The following is a 25422-nucleotide window of genomic DNA, read 5'->3' as shown; positions in this document are numbered from 1 at the left end:
ACTGCTGTAGGGCTGTAGAGCAAAACACAGTAACAACACCTCCCGGTTTCCTTAAGCATTAAAAAAAAAAAAAAAAAAAAAAAAAGTGGGTCGTGACCCATTTGAGAGTGCTGAAAGCAACAGGATGGGTCACGACCAGAATTATTTAAATGACAAAGGAATAGAGCCCTAAATAGAATGCAGGACAAGTAATGAGGCAAGTAATGCACTGAGAAATACCTGTTCGTGTTTTAAAACTATATGCGTGTGTAAATGCATATTTACACTCTGTTCGGTCACACAAACTTGGAAGTCCCCGTGTCCCGCTACTCCCACCTGCGACGTTGAGAAGCCAGTGACTGGAGGGGAGAGCGCTTGCCCGGTCCAATGGGAAACCTAACACATTGGCTTTGGCCTCTGGGAAATGGAGTTCTGTGTCATGGAGCATTCTGGGAATCGTAGTTCTGCGAGTCCTCCCGGAGCGGTGGAAAGCCTGCGACGTGCGGGGGCGGGGTTCTCTTCGCGCGACCGGAAGTGGCCGTTGAAGCCGGCAGTAGGCGTGAAAAGAGGTTGGCGTTGGGGAAGTGCAGCCTCCTCGGCTCCCTCCGCTAGGTCTGGTGATTGTCCCGGCGCTTCCGGACGCGGGTTCGGAGCGTGTGGATCGCCCTAGAGGGAGGGAAGCCCAGGTATCACCATGGCAACCGCCAGCCTTGCGGCCGCGTGACGTCACCCTTCTCACTGGGCTGGACGCGGCCTCTGCGGGAGGGAGCTGGGGAGTCCTCGGAGGGGGCGCCCCTCGCCTCCCTCTGTGCGGGGCGGTTCCTCCCTGATCCCTTGGAGGGCTTTGTTCTTTTGTTCCGGTCTAGGAGGAAGGACCGGAGCGGGGCCCCGCCCTGCTTGTCCGCCTTCCAGCTTTTCCACCCCGCAACAGGTGTGTCTTCCTGTCCCCGAGCCGGGGTGGGAGCGCGCAAGTGTGCGTGGAGGTGACGGGCCGGGTCTGGGGGCGCCTCTGGCCGGATTCGAAGGTCCGCACCAAGGCTCTCCTTGCCCCTGGAGCTGAGAGCTCCGCTCTCTTTTTGTTCAGCGGGAGTGACTGTTGGGTGGCTCTCGGCGGGCACTTCTCTTTTCCAGGATCTCTCGGCCGCCGTGCAAAACTCCGAAGTGTGATTGTGACGCATGCGGCTGACCCCGGGCTGTGTCTTTTAGGGCCGCCAGTCGCAGCGTGTGCACGGGCTCCTCTGAGCCCCAGACCGAGGCCCCAGCTGGAAGGACGCTGCTCGGGAAACCCGGTGTGCACGTTCCATGGGAGCGGAATGAGCTGCTGAGATGGAAGGTAGTGGGGACCACAGGGGGAGAGCGGGGTGCTGGACGCAGAAGAGCAAATACCTGACAGCTGGCAGAGGTGGAGGAGGGAGCCTTCTCGCAAGGATAGAGACAAACTGAATTACATTAAGGTGTGAGATTCTTACTTAGGTTTATATGACGAGACTTGCAGGAGGAGTTAATTCTCCCTGGCTTCGGGATGGGGAATGAAAAGGAGCGATGATTCAGAACGTCTGTGATCCTCGCATAACTTTTATTTCTTAAATATTAGAATGATAATCTTGTAGTCAGAAAAAGTCTTGGTAATCAACCCTTCAGTACAAGAATAAAAGTAACCCTGACAGATGGCCGTTTGTTAAGCCTATGCCTGAAGTGTGGCATTAAACTCTCTTATTTTGGGTGTTGACTATTCCCTTGGTCGCTCTTTCTTTCTTTTCTTTTTTTTTTTTTTTAAAGTTCATTATGTTAGGCAGAAGTGCCTTTCCCCTTAACTTCTATGCTGGATCTAAGTTCTTAGTCTCCAAAAGCAAGAGACTGTTCTCTCTCTCACATTACTGCCCTTCAGAATGTGAATTCAGCTGTTGTAACTCCTACTCAGATTCTTTTCTTTTGTAAGCAAAACAGCCACAGTTCCTCTCACGGATCTTCATATCTATCTGGACGTCTTTTCCCAAGACTCTCCCGACTGGGAGCATGCTGCTTAAAATGCATTGCCTAAAATGAAACGTAGCTCTTTACATATGTTTATGATAAGTTTTATACACTTATAGTACCTGCAAGTACTTTTTCTGGTTTGGATTATATTTTTGCTGTTTAGCATCAGATTATGTTTGCTTTGGAAACAATCAGTGATACTATGCTGTAAGCTCTGTACATAAACCACTGTACATACACTACGGTGAACTAGATTTCTGCCCGCCTTGTGTAAGAGAATTGCTTTTTTATCCCTAATATCACGATTTACATATATGATTGTTCAGTTTTTTTGTCCAAGTTTTCCAGTTTGTCAGAATAATTATGAATCTTCACTTATTCAGTGTTTGAACTGTCCTTTCCAGCTTCGTGTCACTGGCATATTTAATGAGTGTTCCTTCTCTATCTTCCTTCTTGGCCTTGAACAGGTCAGTGTTAGGACAGAGCCCTGTGACATGTCACTATAGACTTTCCCCTGCATTGTCATTGTTTTTACATTCTGTAGGTATCAGTATGCACTCAAGTTTGGTTTAATTTATTCTCATACAGTTGTTCTTTTTTTTTTTTTGAATTTAATATCATTAGAAATCTTAACATTACTTATTTACATAGGTTTGAGCCATACCTCATATTAATCCTCAATTCTTTTTTTGCAAGAGTGCAGAGAATCTTCCTTACAACTGCAAGTGTATTTAAAATTTCTCTCAAAACAAAAAGTTTAATTGTGAAAATCAACTGTCTTTCATTATATTAGCGGTAAGCAATTGTAGATTATAATAAAAATAACAATTCTGCTTACAGTAGCATCAAAAATATGAAACAGGAATATAATTAGCATGTGTAAGATCTGTACACCGAAACTACAAAACGTTGCTGAGAAAAATTTTTCCAGCTATACTGAGATATAGCTGTTGTATAAGCGTTGTGTCAGTTTAAGTTTTCCAGTGCGGTGACTTGATGGACTTGTATGTTGGGAAGAGAACACCACAGTGAGGTTAGTTACCCCATCTTTCACCGCACATACTTGCCTTCTGTGCGTGTGCGTGGTGAGAACCTTTAAAATTGACTCTTTCCGCGGGTTTCAGCTATATAATACGGTGTTAGTAACCACAGTCACGGTGCTGTAAGTAGATCCCCGGAATTCATTTATCCTCCAGCCAGGAGCTCGTGCCCTTTGACCAGCGTCTCCCATTTCCCCACCCCTCGAGCCCTGGAAATTCTTTCTCAGCTTTTTTAGATTCCATGTATAAGTGAGTTCATGCAGTTTTTGTCTTCTGTTGTCTTATTTCACTTAGCACAGTGTCCTCAGGGTCCATCCATGTTGTTGCAAATGGCAGGATCTCCTTCCTTTTTTTATGACTGAATAGTATTTCAGTGTGTGTGTGTGTATGTGTGTGTGTGTACACACACATATCATCACAGCTGATAGAAATGTAAATTGATATGACCTCTTTGGAAAACAGTACAGAAGTTCCTCAAGAAATTAAAAATAGGGGACGCCTGGGTGGCCCAGTCGGTTAAGTGGCTGCCTTCGGCTCAGGTCATGATCTTAGGGTCCTGGGATCGAGCTCTGCACTGGGCTCCTGCTCAGCAGGGAGCCTGCTTCTCGGTCTCCCTCTGCGGCTCCTCCTGCTTGTGCTCTCTCTCTGTCAAATGCATAAAATTAAAAAAAAATTAAAAATAGAACTACCATATGATCCAGCAACCCCACCTCTGGGTACATATCCAAAGAAAATAAAGTCTCCTTGGAGAAGTACCTGCACCCCTGTATTTACTGCATTACTAATCACAACAGCCAAGACACAAGAACAACCTATGTTTCCATCAGCCGCTGAACGGATAAAGAAGATGTGATCTATACATTTCCGTAGTGGCGGTATCAATTTACATTCCCATTAACACCGCACAAAGGTTCCTTTTCTCCACATCCTCACCAATACTTGTTATCTTTTGTCTTTTTGATAGTACTCATACTGACAGGTGGGAGGTGGGATCTCATTGTGGTTTTGATTTGCATTTCCCTGATGCTGAGTGATGTCAAGCACCTTTTTATGTACCTGCTGGCCATCCATGTCTCTTCTTTGGAAAAATGTTTGTTCAGGTCCTCTGCCCATTTTTAAGTTGGATTATTTGTTTTTATGCTATTAAGTTGTATGAGTTCCTTATACATATTTCATACTAACCCATATCAAATACACGGTTTGCAAATATTTTCTCCCATACCATAGGTTGCCTTTCCATTTTGTTGATTATTTCCTTTGCTATACAGAATTTTTTTTTTTTTTTTTTTTTTTTAGTTTGGTTTATCTTTGCTCATGTTGCTTGTGCTTTTGATTGAAAAGGTTGCCAAGACCAATGGCAAGAGCTTTCCTCCTAAGTTTTCTTCCAGGAGTTTTAGGATTTTAGGTTTTAAGTCTGTAATCTATTTCTTTTTTTTTTTTTTTAAGATTATTTATTTATTTATTTGACAGACAGAGATCACAAGTAGGCAGAGAGGCAGGCAGAGAGAGAGACTGGAGGAAGCAGGCGTCCCGCTGAGCAGAGCCCGTCGCAGCGCTCGATCCCAGGACTCTAGGATCATGACCTGAGCCAAAGGCAGAGGCTTTAACCCACTGAGCCACCCAGGTGCCCCTGTAATCTATTTCAAGTTAATTTTCATGATTGGTGTACAGTAGGGGTTCATTTTCATTATTCTGCATGTGATTATCTAGTTTTCTTACCACCATTTTTTGAAGACTGTTCCTCCATTCTTCCCCCATTGAGTGTTCTTGGCTCTCCTGTCCAATATTAATGGGCAAAATATGCTGTTATGCTGAGTTTGAGAAGTATTGGTATTAATTCTTGCACTGTTAGATCGAGTTCACCGGTGAAACTGTCTCATACTAGGTTTGTTTGTTGCGGGGGGTTTGATTACTGGTTCAATCTCCTTACTCCTTATTTTTCTGTTCAGATTTTCTGTTTCTTTATGATTCCGTTTTATTAGGCTATATGATTCTAAGAGTTTATTTTTTATAGGTTTTCCAATCTGTTGGCATAGTATTTTTGTCTGATCCTTTGTATTTCTGGAGTATCAGTTGTAATGTCTCCTCTTTCATTTCTGATTTTATTTAAGTCTTTTCTCTTTTTTTCTTGGTTTAGCTGAAAATTTTTCTATTTTGTCTGCCTTTTCAAAAAACCAACTCCTAGGTTCATTGATCTTTTTAATTATTTTTCTGGTCTTTATTTCCTTTTTTCTACTAACTTGCGGGCTTAGTTTGTTCTTTCTCTGGTTCCTTGAGGTATAATGCAGGTTGTGTATTTGAGATCTTTTTTCTAAATGCAGACATTTAGCACCTCTCAGAGCTGCTTTTTTTTGCTACATCCCATAGGTTTTAATATTTTGTTTCCATTTTCATTTGTTTCAAAATACCTTTTGATTCCCTTTTGAGTTCTTCTTTGACCCTTTTGGTTGTCCCGAGTGTGCTGTTTAGTGTCTACATATTTGTGGCTTTTCCAGTTTGTGATCTCTGGTTTCATTCTCATATTGTTGGAATAGGCAGTGGGTGTGATTTTAGTCTTCTTAAATTTGCTAAGACTTGTTTTGTGATCTATCCTGGAGAACGCTTCTGTGTCCTTGAGAAGGATGTGTATTCTGGTGGTGCTGGATAGAATGTTCTGTAGATGTCTGTTAGGTCCAGTCGGTTTAAGGTAGGTTCAAGTCCAATTTCCTTGTTAATTCTGTCTGGATGATCTATTCGTTGCTGGAAGTGGGTACTGAAGTCTTGTTGTCTATTTCTCTGTTAGTATTTGCTGAACAGATTTAGGAGCTTTGAGGTTAGGTGCATGCGTATTTATAATTATTATATTCTCTGGGTGAATTGACTATCGTTACATAATGACCCTTTTTGTGTCTTTACAGCTTGTGACTTTTAAGTCTGTTTCATTTGATACATATATAACTAGCTCTGTTCTCTTCTGCTTTCCATTTGGGTGGAATATCTTTTTCCATCCATTTACTTTGAGCCTAGTGTGCCCTTAAAACTGAGGGAGTCTTTTCTAAGGCAGGATATAGTTGGGTCTTATTTTCTTTATCCATTCAACCACTCTGTTCCTTTAATTGGAGAATTTAGTACATTTATGTTTAATTATTAGTAAGTAAGGACATACTGATGCCTTATTAGTCATTTTCTGGCTGCTTTCTACTTCCCCGGTTCCTTTCTTCCTCTTTTGCTGTCTTCCTTTGTGAACTGATCATTTTCCAGAGAGGTATGCTTTGATTTCCTTTTCTTTATCTTTTGTGTGTCTACTATAGGTTTTGCTTTGTGGTTATCCTGGGGCTTACAGAAAACATCTTACAGATAAAACAGTCCGTTTCAGGCTGATTACTGACCTAACTTCACTTTCCTTTTTACTGCTCCTCCCATCTTAATGTCTTTGATGTCACAACTTACATCTTTTCATATTTTCTATTAATAAATTATTGTAGCTATAGTTATTTTTAACATTCTTGTCCTTTAACTCTTACCTAAAGAATTACTGTTGAACACACAACCGTATTTCAGTATTAGAGTGTTTTGAATGTGACTGTGCACTTATTTCTACCAGTGTGTTCTGTAATTTCATGTTTTCATTTTATTAATCAGCATCCTCTCATTTCATATTGAAAGATGCCTTTCGGCATTTCTTGTAAAGCAGATCTAGTGCTGATAACTCCGTCAGCTTTTGCTGCACAGGAACATCTTTCCCCGTTTCTGCAACACAGCTTTGCTGGGTAAAGTATTTTTGGTTGTTAATTTTTTTCTTTCAGCACGTTGAATATATTATCCCACTCTGTCCTGGCTGCACAGTCTCTTGCTGAGCACTCTGCCAGTAGCCTTACAGGGCTTCCCCTTAAGTGTGAGAGATTTTTTTTTCCCCTCTTCCTGCTTTTATAATTTTGTCTTTGATTGTAGACAGTTTAGACAGTTTTATCATAATGTTTTATTTATTTATTTTAAAAAATATTTTATTTATTTATTTGACAGACACAGCGAGAGAGGGAACACCAACAGGGAGAGTGGGAGAGGGAGAACCAGGCTTCCCACGGAGCAGGGAGCCCAACGCGGGGCGCGATCCCAGGACCCCGGGATCATGACCTGAGCCGGAGGCAGATGCTTAATGACTGAGCCACCCAGGCACCCCCATAACGTGTTTTTTTTTATTTTATTTTTTAAAAATTTACTTATTTGTCAGAGAGAGAGAGTGCACACAGCAAGGGAAGCTGCAGGCAGAGGGAGAAGCAGGCTCCCTGCTGAGCAGGGAGCCCAGTGTGCGGCTCAATCCCAGGACTCCAGGATCATGACCTGCGCCGAAGGCTGACACTTAACCTACTGAGCCACCCGGGCACCCCATCATAATGTGTTTTAGAGAAGATATTTTTCAGTGGAAATTATTTGGAGACCTGTGAGCTTCGTGAGCTTGGAGGTCCTAGTTTCTGCCAAGATTTGGGAAATTCTTAGCTATTATTTCTTTAGATAAGCTTTCTCTTTTTCCCTTTATTCTTCTGGGACTCCAGTAATGTGTGGATTGTTTCTTTTAATGGTATCCTGTTGTTTACGTAGGAGTTCTTCATGCTTTTTCTCCGGCATTCTCCTCTGAGTGGACAATTTCAGACTAACCTCACGGCTCTTTCCTGTGTGTGGTCCGGTCAGCAGTAGGTGTCTTCCGTTGCATTTTTCATTTCATTGTGTTCTTTGGCTCTAGAATTTTTGTTTTGCTTTTTGGTTTATGATTTATATCTATTAAACTTCCAATTTTGTGTATGGTTTTCTTAATTTCATTTAAATGTTTTCCTGTGTTTTCTTAGAGCTCACTGAGCATCTTTAAAACAACTATTTTGAGTTTTTTTTAATCACGTAAGTCCTAAAGCTCCCTTTCTTTAGCATTAGTTATAGGAAAATTACTCTGTTCCTTTGGTGGTGTCATGTTTTCTTTCATGTTTCTTGAAGTCTGGTGTGATATCTCTGCATTCGAAAAGGCAGTCCCCTCTTCCTGTCACTGGCTTCGGGAGAAAAATACCTTCTGTCAGCCCTGTTAGGGATTCTGAGGTGTTCTCAGACCTTCTGTGGATCCGTTTCGCCCACTCTTCTTGTTTCCTCGTGGGGAGGCTTTTTTAGCATTGTACGCCTTCTCTCGGTCCTGCGGCGCTAGGCCACGTGCGGACAGACTCGCATTTGCTCTCCTCTGGTACTGAATGCTCAGGCTTTAGTACCTTTTTCCCGATCCTGCAGAGTCAGGCTGGCCTGTGTGTGCTCACTAGTGGTCTCCCAAGTCTTGCCCTCACTGCCGTCAGAGGCATAAGTACCGGGGGGTCCGCCATGGGGGGGGGTGTGTGCAGGTGCGGCAGGCAGAGCACCCAGGGGTGCCCGTAGGCTGGCGGGGGGGATCTTCAGCCGAAGCATCCCCAGTGGCCCTGTGGCAGGCTTCCTGGGGGTCCACGAAGTGGCTCGTAGGATCTGTGGCCCTTCGTTACCCTCCAAGACACGGACTGCCGTTCCCCCAGCTGCTCCCTGTCCTCCAGTCACTTGGGACGCTTCAGCATTCTGGATGGATGAGAGGGAGGTGGCTCTTTCTGGCTGCAGACCCACAGCTCGGGAAGCTGAGGGCTCCTACACGCTCTTTCCCGAGGCAGGAATGATGGGCCAAGAAGGTCTCTCTTGGCCCGGGTGTGACACAGACCAAACGAAACCGCCTCTTACATCTTCAGTGCATCCAGTCCTGGGTGTTTCGGTTTTTTTCGTTGTTACTGTTTTGTTGTTGTTGTTGTTTTGCTTCCATCAGGTGTTGAAACTTCCCTGTTGGACTCCTGGACTTCCACAGAGACATTCTCTTCCATGGGTGATGGTCTAATCCATGTTTGGATCCATCCATCCATCTTTGCAGGAAAGATGATAGAAAACTCTCATTATGCCACCTTGTCACTCCTCCTCAATGTGTGCCTGTTACGTCTTTTATAAATGTGAATCAGCCAAAATGGTTTTAAGGCCTTGCTTTTTTTTTTCTTCTTGGGATTTTTCACAGTTGGATAGTTTTCATGTGTCTCTGTCCCTTATAGTCATAATATTTATAACGTTTACCGAGCATCTGTTATTGCCATTTACCGGAACCAACATAGTTGGTCTCCGCAGGTCTCGCTGTTATCGGTTCTGTTGGTTTCTGTTACTTGAAATCAGAAGCATCTTCCCTGAGACATTTGTCTTGATTCTGTTTGCCTAAAGTCTAGGTTACATATCTGTACACGCACAACATTTCCTTCTGCTAAAAACTCTAAAATCACACCTTTTTTTCCTCAAGATGTCTATTACAAATCAATTTTCCCTTAGCGATCAAATGTAAGCTGAGAAGAACACAGCGTTCCTTTTAGTGCTTCCTCTGCTTTCTGAGGATTGGTCTTTCCTGTGAGCCCTTACTCTGAATAGACCTCTCCAAGAGCACAGTTTGTTTCTGCTTTTGGACATGTAAGTTACATACATTAAGCGCACAACTCTCAAGTTCATTGCCGGATGAATTTAGGTGTCATACACCTGTGGAATCACCACCCACAGTAAAATGTAGGATGTTTCTGATGCCCCAAGTTTCTCTTGTGCTCCTGCCCAGTTACTACTATCCCTCCAGGCAGGGATGACCAATGTTCTAACTTCCATTACCACTGACCGGTCTCTGTTTCCGTGAGTGCAGTTAGCCGGTTGTGTGTTCTTCGACATCTGCTCAGCATTGTAGGGTACGTGCATGTTCCTGAGTACATCAGTAGTTCATTCTTTTATGTTGAATAACATTCTGTTTTGTGAAAGTGTTGTGGTTCGCTTATCCATTCACCTCTTGAAAGACATTTGGGTGGTTTCCAGTTTGGGGACATTTTGAACAAACTTGCTCTGAACAATCTCGTACAAGTCTCGGCGGTCACGAGTCCTGGCGCACGAGTGGAATTGCTGAGTTCAGGACAAGCGTGTTTAACTTGGGTTTCTAACTGCCCAACAGTTTTCCTCTGTGGTTGGTACCTTTCCTGCCCCAGCAAGGCGCCGAAGTCCCCGTTGCTCTGTACACTTGCCAGCAGTTAGTACTGACGATGTCAGTTTAATCTTTAGAAATTCTGGTGGGTAGGCAGTATAAGTAATCGTGCCATTGCGATATGTAATTTATATTAACAGCAGCACTTTAAAGGGCCTGTGAAGACTTTTGGGAAGTAATCATGTTTATTCAGATGTTCATAGCAGAGAAGGCAGCAGAAATACTTGGCTTTACTTAATAAGGAACAGACTGAGCTGAAGGCTACTGTACGTGTCCGGGGACAGAAGTGTGAATGTTGACACTTTACACCCTGAGTCTGCCAAGGAGGGTACCGGTTACATTCTTTGTGTTTTTGGATTCAGAGAAGTAAGGGAAACCGCATAGTTCTTGCTGTTTTCACATGGGAAGATATCTGGATTTAACAGATTGCTGGGAACAGCTAATCTGGACAGGATTCATTGTGGTTCCTTCTCCTTCTCCAGATCTGTCCTCTTCGGAGTCTGCCCTCCTCCAAGGCGAACAGACTCTCCTCGCGTCAGCCAGTTTCCAGGTAAGTGGGAATTCCCGAAAGGCGGTTTAGTCCTCAGAGTAGACTGTGTGTTTCCCGCCGGGGGGTTTGTCCATTTAAAAACCAGCACTGGGAATTCGTTCCGGCTCCCAGCTGCCCAGTGACGCCGTACCTCTGCCTCTCCAGCCTCGCTAACACACTTACCTAAGCTCCTGCTTAGCGTGTGGTCATGCTCCAAAAGTGACAGAGCAAAGGACATACAAAACTGCATCCTTTACTGGCATAGACCAGATAGATGGCTGCTAAAACCAGAACAGGTGAATATAAACAAAGCTAAGCGAGTACCACGGAAAACAGAGAATCCAGGTACGTGCGGTCTGGAGGGCTCAGGGTCTCGAGGGGTCTGGGACTGGTGCTGCCTCTCTCAGGATGGCGGCCATCTGGATACTTAGACAAGTAATGTGGGGGGATGGGGCGGATTTTAGCTTGGAGAAGATGTTGAGCAAAGGTTCACAATGAACACGTGTTAAACAGGAATCAGAAAACTTGTGAGAGCCGGTTTATTTTTGGCAGAGGGTAAACAAATGATTAAGTAAGTCAGACTACGGCAGGCCTCAGATGTCTCGATGAGAAGTTGAAGGCTTTCTTCTGTAGGCCATTTGTGAACCACTAATGTTTTTTTTTTTTTTTTAAATAAATTTTATTTATTTATTTGACAGAGAAAGATCACAAGTAGGCAGAGAGGCAGGCAGAGAGAGAGGAGGAAGCAGGCTCCCTGCTGAGCAGAGAGCCCGATGTGGGGCTCGATCCCAGGACCCTGAGATCACGACCCGAGCCGAAGGCAGAGGCTTTAACCCACTGAGCCACCCAGGCGCCCCCCACTAATGGTTTTTGAGGAAGAAAGGGACAGAATACTGTTTTAGGAAAAACCAGGAACTGATTGAGAAGTCATACAAAAAAGATAACCCTTGCTGCACCAGGTATAATTCATCTCAAGGCCTCGCTTAATCAGCCTCCTTTTTCTTAGACTTTCCCCCTACTTCCTTCCCACGATGTAATCAAAGAAATGATCCCAGTTCTTCCCACTTTGAGCTCACGTACTTCTGGTATCACTTTTTTATTGAGGTATAATGTGATAATAAGCTACACGTATTTAAAGTGTGTAACTCGGTAAGTTATGACATACCTATGCACCCATGAAACTGTCACCACAATCAAGACAGTGAATGTATCCGGTCAGAGAACACACTCTGTGCGACTGGAGTCTCTCTGGATTTGAGACGTCTCTTGCTGTGACTGGTCTCCTTGGGTAAGTGAGCAGTGAGCCCTTGAACGGAATGTATGTTTTGCTGTTGTTGGGTAGAGGATCCTGAGAACGGATTAGCTTCCTTTTACCAGCTTAATGACTGACAACACCACATTTACTCTACAGTCACAGAGGTCAGAAGTCCAAAGTGAGCAGGCGGGCCGCATTCCTCTGGAGGCTTTGGGGCAGAATCTGTCCCCCCACCTTTCAGCTGCTAGAGGTGGCCTGGGTTCTTGGCTTGTGTCCTGTTCCTCCGTCCTCAGAGCTACTCGTGTGGCATCCTAAAACCTCAATTCTTCACAACTCCTGCTCTGTGACCTTATAAGGCCTCTTGGGGACACTGGCCCCGCCTGTCATCTGGGATAATTTGCCCATTTTAAAGTCCTCAACACCATCTCACCTGCAGTGCCTCTTGTTTTCGATCATTTCAATAATTTCGTAGTTTGGAGGATACGGATGTGGCCATCTGTGGGGGGCTGAGGTCAGGTCACGTCGGTGGAGTGTTGTTCAAATGCCTTACATCCTTACTGATTTTGTCTACTTGTTGATTTATCAACTGTCGTGACGGGGTCACTGAAATTCGGGGCTGTCATTGTGGAGATTTGTGCGTTTCTCCCTGCAGTTCTCTGGTTTTCCCGCGTGGATGGTGAAGCTGCTCCCGGGCGCATAAGCATTTGGGATGATTACGTCCTCTTCATCCTTTTCATTGAGAAATGAACTTTCCGTTGTTGGCCTTGAAGCTTGCTTTGCTATTTGGTTAGTGTCAGTGTTGCATATCCTTTTTCATCCTTGTGTTTTAATTTATTTGTGTCTTTGTATTTATTTATAGGTAACATGTAGTTTGTTGAGTTTTGCTTCTTTCAGTCCAGTCTGGCGATCTGCCTTTTAATTGGGGTATTTATTTATTTACTTATATATTTTTAAAAAGATCTTATTTATTTGACAGAGATAGCAGGACAGGGAGGAGAGGGAGAAGCAGGCTCCCCACTGAGCAGGGACCCCACGCGGGGCCCGATGCCAGGACCCAGAGATCGTGACCCGAGCTGAAGGCAGACACTCAGCCGACTGAGCCCCCCGTGCTGTCAGTGTGATTACTGACGTGATTATCATCTGGTTTTTTTCTGTTCATACTGCCTTTGTTCCCTTTTCCCTGTATTCTTACCTTCCTTTGGAAACTGAGTATTGCTTAGGATTCCAGTTTCTTTTCTTCACTAGGTTACTAGCTATAAACCTTTGCTATTCTATTTTATAATTTTACTTTTTAAAGATTTATTTGAGAGAGTGAGCACTGGCGAGAGTGAGCAAGCACCAGGGGGGTTGCTGAGGGAGAAGCAGACTCCCCGCTGAGCAGGGAGCCCGAGGCGGGACTCCATCCTGTCGTGGGATCTTGACCTGAGCCGAAGGCAGACATGTAACCGACTCAGCCACCCAGGCGGCCCCTCCCTTTGTTATTTGTTGCTTAAGGTCTACATGTTCATCTCCACTTACCTTCCAGTGATACTCCCACGGAACAGAAGAACGTTCGGTAGTGTTCCTCCACTTTTCTCTCCTCCCAGTATTTAATGCAATTTGTGGCATATGCTTTCCTTGTACACGTGCTGTAAACCGCACAATATTTGTTATTTTTGTTTAAGCCATTATCTTTCAAAGGGGTGTAGATAGAAAGGAATTTCTGGTGTTTTTCATCTTTATGATTATCAATGACTGACAGTTTGGGGGGATTTTGACCCCTGGGACGTTCGGAAATGGGAGGAGACATTTTGGTGGTTGCAGCTTGCTGGGACCTGCTCCCGGCTCCTGGAGGGTTGATGCCGGCCATGCTGCCCCCACAATGATTTGAAAGAATGATTTGGGGGCGCCTGGGTGGCTCAGTGGGTTAATTAGCCTCTGCCTTCAGTTCAGGTCATGGTCTCAGGGTCCTGGGATCGAGCCCCGCATCGGGCTCTCTGCTCAGTGGGGAGCCTGCTTCCCCCAACCCCCGCCTGCCTATAATCTCTAATAAATAAATAAAATCTTTTAAAAAAAATGATTTGGTCCAAAACATCAGTAACAACGAGGTTGAGCAACGTCGGTGCTAGATCCTCATTCTCACCTGGTATCGTTTTTCCTTCTGCACGAGGCGCTTCCGCAAGGTTTCTCACAGTGCGGTCCGCTGGTCACGAACTGTCTCAAGTTTGTAATGCCCGAAGAAGGCTTCATTTTGCCATTGTTTTTAAGTTCTAATTGGACCGTTTCTCCTCCTTCTGGTATATAATGTTCCATTTTCTTCTTGTTTGCGTTGCTCCCAGCAAAAAAGTCACTGTCGTATTTTATCTTTGTTCCCTCACATTTATGTGTCTTTTTTCATCGGGATGCTCGTAGGACCTCCGCTGACCCTGGTGTGAGCTCGTTATTAAGGTGTGTCCGAGCATCGATTTCTCTGGGTCTCGTGTGCCTGCGGTTTCTCGAGTTTCTCGGGCCTGTGAACTTTCAAGTTCAGCAAACAAAGAGCTGTTGTTTCTTCACACGGTTCTCTGCTCCGCTCCCCTCCTCCTGTTTTCGCGGACTCCGGGTGCACACGGTGGGCCCCCGGAAGTCCCCCGCAGCTCCCCGAGGCCGTCTTTTTATAAACTGTTTTCTCCTGTCTCACGTTCGGTATTTTCTATTTTGTTGTCTTTGGATTTGTTTTTCCTCCCTCAGTGCCTGAACTGCCGGGCAGACTCCTCCGCGCGCTTTTCAAATCCCGACGTTCTCACTTTCAGCTCTAGGTCTTTTTAGAAAAGTCTTCCGTGACTCTTAACTTTTTGGACATCTAGAATACAGTTCTAATAATTTTTAATGTTCTCATCTCTCAATTTTAGCATCTGTGTTACTTCTGGGATGGCTTTAATGGATTAATTTTTTTCCTCATTAAGGATGTATTTTCCTGCTTCCTGGCGGACGTGATCATCTCTGATCGGATGGCAGACACTGTTAAGTTGTACTTTATTGGGTTCTGCATACTTCTTTGTCCCTATAAAATATTCTTAAGCCTCATTCTGGGGTTAAATTACTCAAAACTGCGTTTCTTTCACATCTGGCTTCTAAGACACATTAGGTGACACAGACGGTGTGTAGTGTGGGGTCGCCTGGTGCCTCGAATGTTTTACCCAGCCTTCCACGAACCGTGTAATTTGCCTGTTTGACTGGTGGGAACAGAAACTCTATTTCCGCCCTTTTTGAGCACCGGTGCTGCTCCCTCGAGTCCTGGGTGATTCCTCCCCTGCCGCGGGGGTCTCCCACGCCTGCGCCCTGATGGGTACTCGAGAGGGAACCTCCGCAGCTCTCGTTGCTTCTCTCCTGGTGCAGCTTTCCTCTGCAGGGCTCTGTCCTGAGACCTCGGTGCCCGGATGTCCCCGGAGTCTCAGCATCCTCTCTCCCTTCCGGGAGGCTGTTGGGCAGACCCCCCGTCCCTCTTACCCGCCCCCCCCCCGGTCTGCACCCTCGCCTGGAAACTCAGGGCAGTGAGCGGGAGCAGCTGTGGGATTCCCCTCATTGCCTTACTGGTTCTTAGGGATCGCTGGTCTTTGTTGTAGGAGAGTCACCGTCTTGGAAACTTGTTTCCTGTGTTTTGTCTGGAATTTTTTGGTTATTTCATACAGGAGTGCGGATCCAATCTTGTTAGTCTCATCTTGACCACAGCTTGATCCTTTTTATGTTGTTGTCTTTGAATTTATTAAACTTTATTATAAACCATAAGCTTTATTAGGGTGGATCTAGCCCAGCCTCACTCCGGGACTGTTTCTCAGGGGCCCCAGGACCGCCCTGTAATCCAGTGACTTGCTAGAAGCACTCACCCAACGCCGGGCCATGACTTAGGGCCAAAAACGATTACAGCAAAGATACAAAACAGGATCAGAAGGAAAAAGGTCCTTGCGCGTGGAAGCCAGAGAAATCAGGTGCGGGTCCTCCCTCTGTGAGCCCGGCGCACAGGGCCTCTGTTTCTGGCTGTGAGCCGCAGAGACGTGCGGATGGCTCTCCCTGGGGGAGCCTGGGAGGCCAGAGTTCTTAAAAGGAGGCCACCCTTGGGCACACACCCGCTGTTAAGAGCTCTGGGTGCCGAGGGGCTTTCAGGCTCAGGTCATGGTCTCCCTTCTCTCGGGGTCGCCCCTCTGTCCTGCCTGCTGTTCAGATACAGAAGCTTTTCTTCCAGATCCGTCACTGTGGACACTGGCAGACCTAGTCCACCTGCTCTCTTGTGGTTAGAAACAGAAATCTCACGAGCTGACTTAGCCATTTTTTTTTTTTAAGATTTTATTTGTTTATTTGACAGAGATCACAAGTAGGCAGAGAGGCAGTGGGGGGGAAGCAGGTTCCCTGATGAGCAGAGAGCCCGATGCGGGGCTCGATCTCAGGACCCTGGGATCATGACCTGAGCCGAAGGCAGAGGCTTAACCCACTGAGCCACCCAGGTGCCCCTGACTTAGCCATTTTAAAACAAAATTCACTCACCCAGTTTCAGATACAGACTAAAGAATAAGTAGGACATCCCGGGACCGCCTCCAGCTCCCAGCACACGCTCCCTCTGCTAACACCCGCTACTGTTTCCTTTCAGATCTTCCTCTGGCATTTACATAAGAACCTTCGTTGTCATAAACAAACACAGGATCGGGCCGCGCAGACTGTTCTCGGTATCATGCGTATTTCCTAATCCGTGCACAGAGACAGACTTCATTTTTAAAATGGCCACTAAAATCTTTAAAAAAAGCGGGGGTGGGGGCGCCTGGGTGGCTCAGTGGGTTAAGCCTCTGCCTTCGGTTCAGGTCACGATCTCAGGGTTCTGGGATCGAGCCCCACATCGGGCTCTCTGCTCAGCGGGGAGCCTGCTTCCCCCCTCTCTCGCTGCCTACTTGTGATCTCTGTCAAATAAAATCTTTTAAAAAAATTAATAAAATGGCCACATAAGGCGCTTTAGTATGGACGTGCCGTATGTCCCATGTCCTCCAACCGCGCTCCCACAGCGGACACTCACGTTTGCTTTTCATCCTCCGGAGCGTGGCGAGGGTGCTTGCGCACGTCTTTGCCCTCTGAGGGCTTCTGGACACTAAATTCCTACAAGCCCCAGAACAGGACTGGATGACGTGTGCATCTGAAGTCTGGGTGGATCCTGTCACATTGCCCCCCAGGTAGACCGACTCAGGGCCCTGGTCCGCGGGTGGGCGGCCCGGCCGGCCTCTCTCGGCCCGTGGTGGTCGCCGACTGGAGCGTGTTCTGCTTCTGTGGATCGTCGTGGGTGCACTGCTTGTTTGCGTTGTTGGCTTGTGGGTTCATCTCCTTTGCTACTTACGGAAATTCAGAATATTGCCTTTTGTTTCTAGTTTTAGAAGTTTTACATTTTTATGTGGTTATATCTGTCAATCTGAGGATTTTTTGTTTATATTTCAAGCTTTTAAACGCTTTTATTCTATTTTTGCTTTTTCTTTAAAATTCTACTCCAACAGAAATTTTTGTGTGCGCCAAGACTCACCTTAATTTTTTTCTCAAATAGATAGTCATTTGTTATGGTACTATTTAGTGACTAATTCAGCTTATTTTCGCTAATTTGAAAGTTGCTTAATCCTCTTCACTTCTTAGAACCCTGGGTCTGTTTCACTGAGTCTTAGTCCATACTACGCCACTGTTTCACTTTCTCTCTTGCTATACCTACTTTAGGTATATATATATGATAGGGCAAGTCTCCTCCCCAAATTCGTTCACAACTATTTTTGGTTATCCTTAGACACTGGAGGTAGGGAGGACATCTTACTGTTGTTAGTAGGAACACTGTAACACTTCATGTACTTAGGACACAGTGATGGTGGTGGCCAGCGTGGCCGACACGGACCTAGCCGAGGGGTATGCCGGACCCTAAATGAAGAAGTTCCTGTTGAACGCTCCTTATTAATTTCTTACAGTAACCCTATGAATGAGGTACTGTTTTTGTATTCATTTCACAAAGAGGAAACAGCAAAGCCATTTCTCAGGTAGCCCCGAAGCCGTCTTGCCTTCCTTCTGTCAGTCCTGCAAACTCCCCCCCTTCCCTAGGTGGCCGCTTTATGGCTAAGGAGAAATCTGTTTGGTATTTCAGGAGTCCGTGACCTTCAAGGATGTGACAGTGGATTTTACCCAGGAGGAATGGAAACAGCTGGATCCTGTCCAGAGAGATCTGTTCAGGGATGTAACACTGGAGAACTACACGCACCTGGTCGCCATAGGTGAGGGCGGTCCCCGGGCTGCTGGTCCAGGGCGGGCAGCAGGAGGGGTCTCTCGGGCTTCCGTGCGTTTTGGCCTTTAAGGAAGTTAAGGAAGCTAAGATTCCTAAATTCTGAAAGGCTGTGAAAAGGTGTCTCCTCTCCTAGCAAGTAGAAGTACAAACGAGTTAATTTTTCTGAGTCCACATCGGTTCCCACGTTTTACCACGTCTGGGGATCTGTCACGTCGAGGCTTTATGTGCTCTTCCTCCTGTCGGACTTGTCCCGTGCAGCGCTTGCCTCCTGTAATCGGGCACCTTTTCCCCCCCATGGGCAGGACTCCAAGTTTCCAAACCTGACGTGATTTCCCAGTTAGAGCAAGGGACGGAGCCGTGGACCGTGGAGCCTGGCATCCCAGGAGGTGCTTTCGGAGGTGAGTATCGGGCGCCTGCTGGATGGGTGTCGTGGACTCTGACCATTAGCCCGACGAGAGGATTTACTGTCCAAAATGCAGACGTCCTTGCTTCTCTTTAGCATCTCCTGTGGAGAGAGGAGAACCCATCTGGACTCTCAGGGCTTTGTCAGAACCCCAACCGTCTCAGCCCGTACTCTGTCTGCATACTGCTCCCGGGGGCGGTGTCCTCCTGCTCTTTTCTGAAGGCGGCCCCTTGACCTGCGCTCTGGATGCCACCTTTCCCCACCTCCTGTGGTCTCTGGTCTCTCAGTTCAGCCCTTACCATGTGTTCTGGCCTGCAGGCTCGATGACCAGGACCTCCCGACAGAAACAGTGCCCGACACCCACACCCACACGCTTCTACTCTTCATCCTTCCGGCCACCATCCCGCCCGTCTCCTCGCTTTCCCAGCCACTCTCTCCCGAAAGTGAGCTCCGTTCCCGCAGCCTCATTTATCACTTGTTCCTTAAGCTTCTGACCCTATCCTTGAAAGTGTCAGTAGTTTTCTTGTAAACCATGAATTCCCAAACTGCACGGAGAGGCACTTCAAAGATCTGAGCCTGAAAAAATACACGGATCGGTCACGCCAGGTGAGGGACAGAGCTCCAGCGTCAGGGAGGGGGGAGTACGGGCTCTTTTTGTGGGGAGAAAAGAAAGCACTCCATGGTCAAATTTGAGAAGTGCTGGGTCATCAAAACTTTAGCAGGTTTCTTGCTGAAAGGCCACTCAGATTTCTTAAATACGTAACAGGCCAGATGAACTTCCAACAGGGTTGCATAGAACAAACGCAACCTTCTTCCTCCCCCACCCTCCCAACCATGAAGTCTTTTCACACTGCGCCCTTTAAAATCTTCCTCTTAGAAGATGGCTTCACGGAACACAGTTTAGAAGAGTGACTTTAGAAAAATTAAGAGCTTTATTTAGCCACGCTTAACTTTGGAAAAGTCATTTTATTATAAATGAAAGTTTTAAAAAACCCCAACTTGAGCAAATAGAAAGCAATTTAAAAACATTTAACTGTGTACCAAAAAATCCTAGACTTTTCACAAAACGCTTCAGTCATCACCAAAGAGAGATATTTAGGTAAAAATCACACCAGACACCTCACGTTGTGTGGATAACGTCGATGGTCCCGGTGATCCGGTCGGTAGGCAGGAGACGGTCGCTTGAAATCTTTGGCCCCGTTCCTTGGGTGACTTCTGGTTACGGGAATGGGACCCCACGGTGGCGGTCCTGGTAAGCCAGCCGCTGGCCTGCGCTCCGCAGCACTGAGTGGACGTCACTGCTGGCTTGGCTGCTTCTATGTCTGGAAGAAAAACGCACATATTTACAGACTCGTACGGGTACCTGAAGTTGTAAGCGTCCCTAAAGGGAGGTGGCTGCTGGTCCCGGGCCTTGTCTGCGTTCTTCTCCTTACCCTCTTCAGGCCGTGTCTCTAGGCCCGTAGAGACCCGGCCCCCGCAGATTCCTGACTCGCATCCTACCTCACGGGTCTACCTTGGTCTCCTCCTGCGGCCTGGCTGTGAGCCCCCCGACAGCTGCCCCACGCGCAGGGGTGTGGCAGTACCGGGGCCGAGGCCCACGGCTTTGCAGCAGTAAAGTAAGAATTCCTCTCTGCCCTAGGAATGGTGGTGGTCAGTCTGGCCTTCTGGAACGCCCTGTAATCCTTCATTCTTTGCCCTACGCAGATCCGAGGCCGGCGCGGGTAACGTCGGTCACGTGCTTATTGCTTTCAGCGGCAACTCCCGCCGCGGCTGGACGCCCTTTTCCCCTTCCACAGCCTCAGACCCATGGTCTCCGTATTCCTCACTGTGAAATGCTCGCAGAAGGTATTTTTTGTGGCCAGCTGCTTGGTGTCGTTCTGCTAGTGGAAACATACCCATTCCTTGTACTGCACAACCGGCCGTTCCCCCAAACTCTGCGGGTCTGTGCTGAAGGGGTCCGGCTGTTTCGGGTCGGCCCGGGCTGCCAGATGCCCTGCCTGTAGCCAGGACACCCGGAGTGGAGGGGGTGGGGGGCTGTCCTGTGTCTCTGCCTCACGGCGCACCCTTGCAGTGACGATGGTGGTGACTGTGGTCCTCTCCTGTCACCAACGGAACCGAAGAAATGTGTTATGACACAGCTCCGTTTCCGTACTGAATCTGTCCTCTCCCTGGTCTTAAGCAACATTCCGCCTCCTGGTTATGTGTCTGTCGTTTGTGTGCGGAAAAACTGCTATCATTAGTCCGTTTTAGTCCTCGCATTACCCTACCTTGAAGGGACTTTGCCTGCTCTGTTCTTTTCTCACAGACTTTCCTGTTCTTTTGGTGCTGTTCGTGCTGATCCTCCGTGCATCTGAACATCTGGGTGGTTCTACTTCTGGCATCTTCCACCCCCACAAACGCTGTAGTCTGGTCCCTAGGTTCTCTTCCTAATTCTCTGAATGCCTGGAGTTGAACTCGTCTTCCTCCCTTGAAGTAGGTCCTCTGTGTGCGCCGCTCCCATTGCCCGCAGAGATGCAGCCCTTGGCTCAGGTTCGCGGCTGACAGCAGTGCCTAGCGGGCCGCGTCTTCCCCAGTTGTCCTCACTGGACATCTTCCTTCACAGACTTTTGTTTGCTGCTCGTTGGCAATCAGTCCCAGCTCAGACCTGCTTTAGTCTGATGGGGTCTCCTCTCGGCCATCTCTCATCTCTGTGGTCAGTCTCTAATTCTTCCTGAATCTTCGAAATTACCTATGAAACTGAGTGTGAGCCATTCCCTTGCCACTTTCATATTTTATTTATCATTATCCTTTGCTCTCTCCAGCTTTCCCCCCAATGGCTATACCGGGACCTCCTTCAGATTTCCTAAGGGCTTTAGTTTTAGCTTCAGGAGGTCCCTCCCACAACAGCAATGATTTTTCCCCTTCGATGTAGCGAATATAGACCTTTTCTTTCTCTTTCAGACTGTGAGACAAGACCAGAGAAGAGCAGATCAGCCCCGGAGCCAGACGTCTCTGAAGAACAGCCGTCTCAGCAGGCAGTCGCGGAGGAGCAGCAAAGGGATGATCCCGGTCGTTCTGACTTTTCGGAGAGTTGGGAGTATGGAAGCAGCGTGGGGAAGCACCAGGCAAGCCGACAGATGCCGGCAGGAGAACGGAAAGTCACTGAAAAGACAGCGCCCGCCTGGGAGCGAGGCCCTGTGACTCACGACTTTGCAAAAAGCATCAACGTGAGTTCAAACCTTGTAACGCGAGAAAAAGCGCCAGAAGAGACCCCGACTAGAACGAGTGCCAAACAGAACGCAAACCCAGTTAAGAAAGAGAAATCGTGTAAGTGCAACGAATGCGGGAAAGCTTTTAGTTACTGTTCGGCTCTCATTCGCCATCAGAGAACACATACAGGCGAAAAGCCCTACAAATGTAACGAATGTGAGAAAGCCTTCAGCCGGAGTGAGAACCTCATAAACCACCAAAGGATTCACACCGGAGATAAACCGTATAAATGCGATCAGTGCGGAAAAGGCTTCATTGAGGGTCCGTCTCTTACTCAACATCAGAGAATTCACACTGGAGAGAAACCCTATAAATGTGACGAATGCGGGAAAGCGTTTAGTCAGAGGACCCACCTGGTGCAGCACCAGAGAATTCACACCGGGGAGAAACCATACACTTGCAATGAGTGCGGAAAAGCCTTCAGCCAGAGGGGCCACTTCATGGAACATCAGAAAATTCACACGGGAGAGAAGCCCTTTAAGTGTGACGAGTGTGACAAAACCTTCACCCGGAGCACACACCTTACTCAGCACCAGAAGATCCACACGGGCGAGAAGACCTACAAATGCAACGAGTGCGGGAAGGCCTTCAACGGGCCCTCGACGTTCATCCGCCACCACATGATCCACACCGGGGAGAAGCCGTACGAGTGCAACGAGTGCGGCAAGGCCTTCAGCCAGCACTCGAACCTCACGCAGCACCAGAAGACGCACACCGGGGAGAAGCCGTACGACTGCGCCGAGTGCGGCAAGGCCTTCAGCTACTGGTCGTCCCTGGCGCAGCACCTGAAGATCCACACGGGGGAGAAGCCGTACAAGTGCGCCGAGTGCGGCAAGGCCTTCAGCTACTGCTCGTCGCTCACGCAGCACCGGCGGATCCACACGCGGGAGAAGCCGTTCGCGTGCGGCGAGTGCGGCAAGGCCTTCAGCTACCTGTCCAACCTGCACCAGCACCAGAAGACCCACACGCAGGAGAAGGCGTACGAGTGCAAGGAGTGCGGCAAGGCCTTCATCCGCAGCTCGTCGCTGGCCAAGCACGAGCGGATCCACACCGGCGAGAAGCCCTACCAGTGCCACGAGTGCGGCAAGACCTTCAGCTACGGCTCGTCGCTCATCCAGCACCGGAAGATCCACACGGGCGAGCGGCCGTACAAGTGCGGCGAGTGCGGGCGCGCCTTCAACCAGAACATCCACCTGACGCAGCACCAGCGCATCCACACGGGCGCCAAGCCCTACGCGTGCGCCGCGTGCGGCAAGGCCTTCCGCCACTGCTCGTCGCTGGCGCAGCACCAGAAGACGCACGCGGAGCCGAAGGCGCCCCCGTGCGGCCAGTGCGACAAGGCCTGCAGCCAGAGCCCCCACCCGGCGCAGCCCCGGCGCGTCCACGCGGGCGAGAAGCCCCCCCCGTGCGGCGAGCGCGACAAGGCCTGCAGCCGCGGCGCGCACCTGGGCGCGCACCTGACCGAGCACCAGACCGCGCTCGCGGCCCAGAAGCCCTGCGACGGCCGCGAGTGCCGCAGGGGCCTCAGCCCGCGCCCGCGCGCTCGCTCCGGGGACAGACCTTTCGGCTGCGGCGACTGCGGGAAAGCCTTCCGGTACCGCTCGGCCCTCAGCAAGCACCAGAGGCTGCACCCGGGCATCTGACGCGAGCCGGTCCGCTCGGGCCCCGGCCGCGTCCCCCGGGAGCGGAGCGACGGGAGGAACGGCGCGGGCCCGGCGGCCTCTCTGCCGTGCACCGGGGCGTAGGAAGGACGCGGGCTGGGGCGACCGGCCATGACCTTCGGCAGCTCGGGGACACCGCAGAATGGCACCGTTTGATGCTTTGGTTTGCTCTGCGAATGAGGGAGTTGGATAGAGGGTTTCAGGGGCTGTTCGGAGTTTTCTATCCTAATTTTGTATATTCACAATCTCTTCGTGATTAGGATTACTCTGCGTCAGCGCTGGGCCGTGTCGCCTCTAGAGTGTGTCTGTCTCTGCATGTTTGGCTAATAGAAAGCATTTGTGCTTCAGCAACTAGACGGGGACCTGTGAGGCTCCTGTTCTCATGCATTAAGTTGATTAAGTAACTGGTTCCTAATAAAAAGAATTATAAAGCATTCTTAAGTAATTCAGAGTGTATACTGGCTCACCTCCGGGCGAGGATTAAACCTTCCCGTTCCGATTTCTTGGAGTATGTCTTACCATCTTAGGAGTCGGTCACCACCACGGAGACAGTCTGCAGCTAACCCAGCGCTACTTACCCCTCACTGAACAGTGGACTCGCTGCAGGGCCTTCAGGAAATTCTGCTGCCAAAGCCCCACCCTTGGAGAGGGACCTTGGGAAGGACCAGGATTCGGTGTCTTTTTAAACTCCTAATGTGCAGCCCAGAAAGAACTGGAGCAGATCCCCCACTCCTGCGGTCGGTAGCCTCCTGTGGGCCCTCCCAGAAGCCGCCCATCATTTGCACACATAATTTCGGCTGTCACCTTGTTTTCTAAGTTGGGTTCTCACATGCTCTGGGAGGTAAGGTTAATTTATTTCCTCACCAGAGTGCAGAAATTAAACAGCTGCGTAAAGGTCATTTTATTGGCTTTTCCTTGGCCCCAGATACCAAAGGCAGATGGCAGTGCTAATGACATCTGTGGCCGGGGGCAGCTGCCAGCCCGCACGGCCACCTGGGGCAAACCCGGTCAGGATAACATGCGAGCCGAGCTCCAGGGCAATACTGGAAGAGACAGGCCCGTTTGATTTCCTCCAGATCTAGTCTGATTACCGGGCAGCTCTTTTCGGGTCAGCTGAGGATTTTCCAGCCTGGCCTTGATAATGGAGAGCTCTGAGAACAGAGGGTAGCACAGAAAAGCTCTAGACTCTTCTACGGGCGAGGTTTGGGGGGAGTGGGCACTGCAGATTCTCACAAGTGGAAAAAAAATATTAATGCAGTCTTTATATAAATGCCAATGACCTACCCTGGAATCCTGTCCCCTCCTTAAGGGGAGGTGCCTGACAGTGAAAAACAGATCGAATTCAGGAAATAATATAGCCATTTTAAATCTCAGGACCTTTCTCTGTTTTTTTTTTGTTTGTTTGTTTTTAAGATTTTACCCATTTATTTCAGAGATCACAAGTAGGCAGAGAGGCAGGCAGAGAGAGAGGAGGAAGCAGGCTCCCGGCTGAGCAGAGAGCCCGATGCGGGGCTTGATCCCAGGACCCTGGGATCATGACCTGAGCCGAAGGCAGAGGCTTAACCCACTGAGCCACCCAGGCGCCCACCTTTCTCTGTTTTAACTTGAAACATCTATAAATGAATGTCATCTTGGTATTTCTTAGTTTCTCAAGGCTTCCATTATGTAGGAATTCCAGTCCTCCCAGCGCAGAGGTGGAAACAAGCAGGACACAGGGTACGCTTGGGGTGCGATCGGAACCCCCCACCCCGGCCACAGGACAAGGAAATGAAAGTTCAGTACCTGCGTGAAGGGTCCTCTCCTGTCAAAGGAGATCTCAGAATGGAACACACCAGAGTCGGTCTGGAATGGGAAGACTCCTGTCCTGGGGCCACCGATTCCTAAATGGAAGAGAATTGAGATAATGTGTCACTCACCCAGAAGGGTCCTACTTTGTTCCGTTCTCCACAGATGCCATCAGATCCAGATCCCGAGCCCCCAGATGGGCGATCGCTGCCAGACTCAGTTCCTCTTTTCTGCCTCCCCTCTGCCTGCCTGTCCCCCATCCGCCCA

General features: G+C 48.3%; 1 protein-coding gene across 2 annotated transcripts; it reads left to right on the top strand.

Annotated features, from left to right (window-relative positions):
* Positions 1-499: 499 nt before the first annotated feature.
* Positions 500-23807, top strand: ZNF184 (zinc finger protein 184). Of its 2 annotated transcripts, none has more exons than XM_080805641.1 (6): positions 500-665; positions 1186-1312; positions 10503-10570; positions 17920-18046; positions 18360-18455; positions 21401-23807. In XM_080805641.1, the coding sequence occupies exons 2-6, from the start codon at positions 1306-1308 to the stop codon at positions 23350-23352; spliced, it is 2250 nt and encodes a 749-aa protein (XP_080661767.1). In that variant the 5' UTR covers positions 500-665; positions 1186-1305; the 3' UTR covers positions 23353-23807. The 2 variants fall into 2 exon arrangements, with proteins under 2 accessions (XP_080661767.1, XP_080661768.1); XM_080805642.1 differs by having other exon boundaries at positions 643-910.
* The last annotated feature ends 1615 nt before the right edge of the window (positions 23808-25422 follow it).

The sequence above is a fragment of the Martes martes genome, assembly GCF_963455335.1.
Source record: "Martes martes genome assembly, chromosome: 6".
Classification (NCBI taxonomy): domain Eukaryota; kingdom Metazoa; phylum Chordata; class Mammalia; order Carnivora; family Mustelidae; genus Martes; species Martes martes.
Note: the sequence above shows the minus strand (reverse complement) of the source record. Positions and strands in the feature narration are given on the sequence as shown.